At 41.5% G+C, this 5,966-nt stretch overlaps 1 protein-coding gene across 1 annotated transcript in view; it reads left to right on the plus strand.

Annotated features, from left to right (window-relative positions):
- amn (amnion associated transmembrane protein) overlaps nt 1–5,966 on the plus strand; it is a 52,141-nt gene that overhangs the window by 8,744 nt on the left and 37,431 nt on the right. Inside the window, exon 5 of the mRNA XM_043698472.1 lies at nt 5,589–5,676. Within this exon, the coding sequence (XP_043554407.1) occupies nt 5,589–5,676 (88 nt within the window). The remainder of the gene's footprint in view (nt 1–5,588; nt 5,677–5,966) is intronic.

The following is a 5,966-nucleotide window of genomic DNA, read 5'->3' on the forward strand; positions in this document are numbered from 1 at the left end:
CGCCTTCCTAACCTGAGATCTTCTTCCCGACCTCTCCGCCCCCACCCCAGTCTGGCCTATCACCCTCACCTTGACCTCTTTCCACCTATCGCATTTCCGACGCCCCTCCCCCAAGTCCCTCCTCCCTACCTTTTATCTTAGCCTGCTGGACAAACTTTCCTCATTCCTGAAGAAGGGCTTATGCCCGAAACGTCAATTCTCCTGTTCCCTGGATGCTGCCTGACCTGCTGCGCTTTTCCAGCAACACATTTTCAGCTCTGATCTCCAGCATCTGCAGACCTCACTTTCTCCTCAAAGATTTTTACTTTTGACCCTCATATACTGTCTGCCCACTGCCCTTGGTTTATAATTAAAATGGAGAGGAATAGAGAGCAGTTATTTTGGGATTCAAAGGAGTTATATAATGCAGTTCCTCAGGGGTCAGCCCTAGAAACAATGCTTGTCTGGATATATATTCATAGCCTAGATGTAAATGCACAGGGAACAATTGCAAAATTTGCAGACACAAGATGCAAGTATGATGACTGTGATGAGGATAGTGATAAAGTTCAAGCTGGTTGACTGGGCAACCATGAAATTCAATGCAGAGAAATGTAAGATGATGCATTTTGGTAACAAGGATGGGGAGAAAAAAATAAAAAAAAGACAATTCTGAAAGGGATGCTGGAACAAATACTTTAGGGTTCACATGCATAAAGATCATTTATTATAAGAGGACTTTGGATATAACAGTCAGAATACAATGCTTCAGTTATAGAAGGCTGAGATCACTCAAGTTAGAAATAGGTTTTATTTTTCATGTGTACTTAGGCAGAGGGATAGAGGAGTATAGGGAAACATTTACAACGTCTCCATTCACAGCACCACCTTAGGTACAAGGTACCTAGAGGCAAAATCTGAGGTGAGGAGTAGAAAAGTAAGTTAAAAGTTCAACATTACAGTTCTTGTCAGTATGAAGTAGGAAATAAGGAATAAAGTTAAAAGGTCCAAATTACATTCCTTCTTTAACCGTGGGCCTGCAGTTGCTCCACACTGGCTCGCCCCACAAGTGTCTCTCCCCTGCGCTGGGTTTGATCTCTTGAGCCCGCGCCTTCAAACTGCCATCTCACCACCAGCCACCATCCAGATTCACCAGCCACCTCACCCTAGTTGCCAGATTTCTGCCCGGGTACATCAACTGCCTCGTGGCCAACTGACAAAGTCTCCGCTCTGGACCTCCAGCTGCTGCCGTTGCCATGTCTGCCTCCGTGACCGAGCTCTCTGCAGATTGTAGGACAAGCTCCAGCTCAGGAACCCTACTTCACCGCCATCTTGGAACTGCATAATCTTGAATATTATGCACAGTTTTGGTTGTCTTTTTTAAGGAAGGATGTAAACACATTGAAGGTGGTTAAAGCACCTTTACTAGATTGATATCTGCAATGAACAAAATATCTTTTAGGAAAGGTGGGACAGACTGGGCTTGTGCCACTGGAGTTTAGAAGAACAAGGGTGGACTTGATTGGACTGTGTAAGATCCTAAATGGTCTTGACACTAGGGGACACTATTTTAAGATTAAGGGTTACTGTTTCATGACAGAGATGAGAAGATTGTTTTTCTTGGAGGGTTGTGCAACTTTGGAACTTTGCCTCAGAAGGTGGTGGAGGTGAAGTCATTAAATATTGTTAAGACAGTGACAGATTGTTTCTTATTAAACAAATTGTGGATCTCAGGGGTAAATGAGAATTTGAGAAATAAACTGATCAGCCATGGTTTAATTGAATAGTGCAGCAAGTTCAAGGGGCTGAATAGTCCACTCCTATTCTTACTTTGTATGGTCATAAGTTGTTGAGAATGACAGGATGGCTCAAGAAAATAGTTAAAGAAGCATCTTGATGTTTGTAAACACAGGTATGAAGTACAAAAGTTATAATTAAACTTGATGAAATACTGGTTCATCCACAATTGGAATATTGTGTCTAATTCTGAGCACCACATTATTAGAGAGGATTTTAGAGAGGGTGCAGAAAATATTTATGAAAATGGTTTCAGGATTTATATGCATAAGTAAAGGGGGTAGGGATGTCCTCCTTTAAGAAGAGAAAAAAATGGCAAGATTTGAATGAATTGTTCAGAATCATGTAGTGTCCAAACAGAGAAACTGTTGCCATTGGTGGAAGGGCAGCACTTTCAGAAACTTTTTGTATGAAAACCAGCAGTAGTATGAGGAATACTTACATTTGGTGAGAATTAGGATTTTAAATGCAACATCTGATAGTGTGATAGAGGCAGATACAAGTAGGAGGGATTTTCATTAGTGTCAGTAGCAGTGGTTAGAGTGGCAAGGTGACTCAGTGGCTAGCACTGCTGCCTTACAGTGCCTAGCACTGCTGCCTTACAGTAGCAGGGACCCGGGTTCGATTCCAGCCTCAGGGGACTGTCTGTGTGGAGTTTGCACGTTCTCTGCGTGGGTTTCCTATGTATGCTCCAGTTTCCACTGTCCAAAGATGTGCAGATTAGATGAATTGTCCATGCTAAATTGCCCATTGTGTTAAAGGATGTGTAGGTTAGGTGCATTAGTCAGGGGTAAATGTAGGGTAGGAGAAATGGGTCTGGGTGGGTTACTCTTCGCAAGGTCATTTGGGCTGAACGGCTTGTTTCCACACTGTCAGGATTCTATGATTCTAATGTCTCTTATCAACTCGATGAGATCTTGAACAATCTCACTTGCCTTCCTCCAGTTTGCGCACATTGTTATTTCATTGTGTCCATGGTGCCAGTGTGAATTGCTGATTTGGTGCTTCCAGCATGCGGCCTCCCACTTGACTCTGTATATCTGTCCTCCACCACAGTTCCTGCTCCAGCAGTCTGACTTAAATTCTATTCATAATTCTTAGGAGTGGATATCAGAATAATGCTGTTGTATAAGGAAATAGTTCTGAAAAAGTTAATGTTCAAGTTGCATTAGCTCCACCCAATGTGATGATTTCATTTGCAGTCTTTGGATAGAGACAAGTAGTTTGACATAAACCTTTGTGGGGAGCAGACATATTCTCTACAGTTCTTACCAGTATTCCTTCTGAGTTTCTGTTCTTGGTTGCATGGATCTCCAAAGTCTGTGCACAGTAGTGTCCTCTGGAACTGGGGATCAATGCCATATTGGTGTCAACACAGAGGTCATCATGCACTGACCCTCAGAAAGGCTCCATGCATGTGCAGCAACACAATGTTGAGGGAGCGCTGGTTCTTTGTAACTATGTCTCTCAGTAACGTAAATTGTACTTTTTGCTTTCATGCAACCTTGGTAACTAAAACAAGTGTCTCTTCTGTTTAGCCTAGCCGGAGGTCCATCCTCTGCCACTGATCATTAAACAGATCTGAGACAGTGTAGACAAAGGAGGATATGTTGCTTTGAACAACTTTTATACTGTGCTATATACCAGCAGAGGTGCTAGATACCACTAAGTGACAGCAGTAGCAAACAGTGCACACATCACTAATGTTTCCCCCAGTTGGGTGTGTATAAATAGAAAGTTACCATTTCAAACTAATTTATGACTAGGGAGAATTTTTTTCTTCACTGAAAAGGTTGTGAATCTCTTATCCTTCAACTTTGAGAGCTATGATTACTCAGTAATTGAGCATTTTCAAGACAAACATTGAAAGAAGATTGGATATTAAGGGAATCAAGGGACACCGGGAGAGTGTAAAATGCAGTTGTTGAGGTGGAGAGTCAGCCATGGCTGTACTGTTGGTGGAGCAAGCTTGACATTCTACACAGTCTACTCTTGTCCCTATTTCTTATGTGGAACTCAACATTTCTTCTCTACTCTAATTTCATTGCCCCTCGATCCTGCTTTCATTGCAATCTCCAGTTAACTCTGCTATTCCGATTTATGAACAAAAGTCTCTGGGTGGGGCATGAATCTATGACTTTTATCTCTCTTGAGAGTACCAGCACTGTTAATAGCTGAGACTGCTTATTTACCATCTAGATATAGATGAGCTCAAAACTCATCTAATTAAGCATCAGGAAACCAACATTGTTTTCAGTACCACTGAAAAATGCCATCTCTCATTACCAATTCCAATCCTTTTCCCAGTAACCGCCCTTGGGCTGAATCAACCAGTCTTCTATGATCTCCTACTCTACTCCATCACAAATATCATCAACTTTCACCATTGTAAAGTTAGCCTTAATTGCATCTGTCTCAGTCCATCTCCTCTTGAAGCCCTGACCCACACCTTCATCTTCGAAGGGAAAGTGAGGACTGCAGATGCTGGAGATCAGAGCTGAAAATGTGTTGCTGGAAAAGTGCAGTAAGTCAGGCAGCATTCAAGGAGCAGGAGAATCGACATTTCCTGAAGAAGTGCTTATGCCCGAAACGTCAATTCTCCTGCTCCTTGGATGCTGCCTGACCTGTTGCGCTTTTCCAGTAACACATTTTCAGCCCACACCTTCATCTCCAAACTGAAGTCTTCCGGTGCTTTCTTGGCATCCCTCAAATCTTCAGCTTTCAACTCAACTGAACCTGTTGCCTGCATCCTATCCTCAGTCCCATTCACCCATTGTCACTGTTCTTGCTCACCTATCTGGCTTCTACCTCCTAACACTCAAAATTAAATTGTTCTTCATGTGTGTAAACACACTTCCTTGCCTCTCCCCTTCCTATGACTGTACCTCATCCAACATGACAACTCTTCTGAAATTCTACATTCTTCAAACTCTGACTTTGCATGACACCCACTCCCACTTTATTCATTTCACCATTGGCATACCTGCTTCAATCATCTAGATTCAACACTCTGGAATTCTCTCCCAAAACCACTCTGTTACTTTACTCCTCTCCCTTCTTTTACCACAGTATATCTGATTTAAAAAGTATATCTATTTGACCAAGTTTTAGTTACCCCTGCCAATATTTGGCTATGATTCATTTTTTTGTCCAAATATTGCTTCTCTGAAGTGTCATAGGTTGTTTTACTGCATTTAACCTGCAACTTAATGTTGTTGGCTCAGAGACAGCCACTTGTGCAGAATTACAAGCAGTATCATGTATTCATGCCCATTAGGAACTGAGTTGAGTTTGTCAAATTCTTTTCAGGTAGGATTTTTACAGCTAATAGAAAGAAGAAAATCTACTTCTCATAGTGTACATAGTCCAAGAAAACATTGGATATAACGAGTGCACGTTATGGACAGTTTAATGCTAAGCTGCACAATGTTACTGAGAGACCTTGATTTGACTCGTACTGAATTGAAAATGTTATTCTAGAGCAACAATAATACATTTCCAAAGCTGTGATAAACTGGAGGATCCTTTATCCTGTAGTAAATCTCTGCTGATGCTGATAGACTGTGAAATAAGTATTCACAATTTTCTAAAAGGCATGGAAATCTCACATTAACAATAATTAATAATCACTGAAAACTGCAGGGAAAAATAATGTACATCACACAATGTAATATGTTGAAATATTACCTCAGACCATGCTCTACAACAGTGAGTCCTGCAATATTGTTCAGTATTTAGAAAGCTGATCAGTTTGAACTGTCATCCATTTAAATTGAAAAGAATCTACCTTTTTTTATACTTGATCTGTTTAGTACTTACCTCTTGATGGAGAGTTCATCCTCGGTCATGAAGCTGGATTGGCTGCCAGTGATGGTCAGAGTGTACTGGGATGTGAAAGAGGTACGCTATCATATCACTTCCATGTTTTATTTTAAAGAAGCAAATTCCCTAAAGCCTTTTAAAGTCAATGTCCATCATAACCTTGTTCCTAATACAGAAACATTTCCATGCTCTAACGTCAATTATACAGAGTCATAGATAGAGTCATAGAGATGTACAGCATGGAAACAGACCCTTCGGTCCAACCCGTCCATGCTGACCAGATATCCCAACCCAATCTAGTCCCACCTGCCAGCACCCGGCCCATATCCCTCCAAACCCTTCCTATTCATATACCCATCCAAATGCCT

The sequence above is a fragment of the Chiloscyllium plagiosum genome, chromosome 10, assembly GCF_004010195.1.
Source record: "Chiloscyllium plagiosum isolate BGI_BamShark_2017 chromosome 10, ASM401019v2, whole genome shotgun sequence".
Lineage (NCBI taxonomy): Eukaryota > Metazoa > Chordata > Chondrichthyes > Orectolobiformes > Hemiscylliidae > Chiloscyllium > Chiloscyllium plagiosum.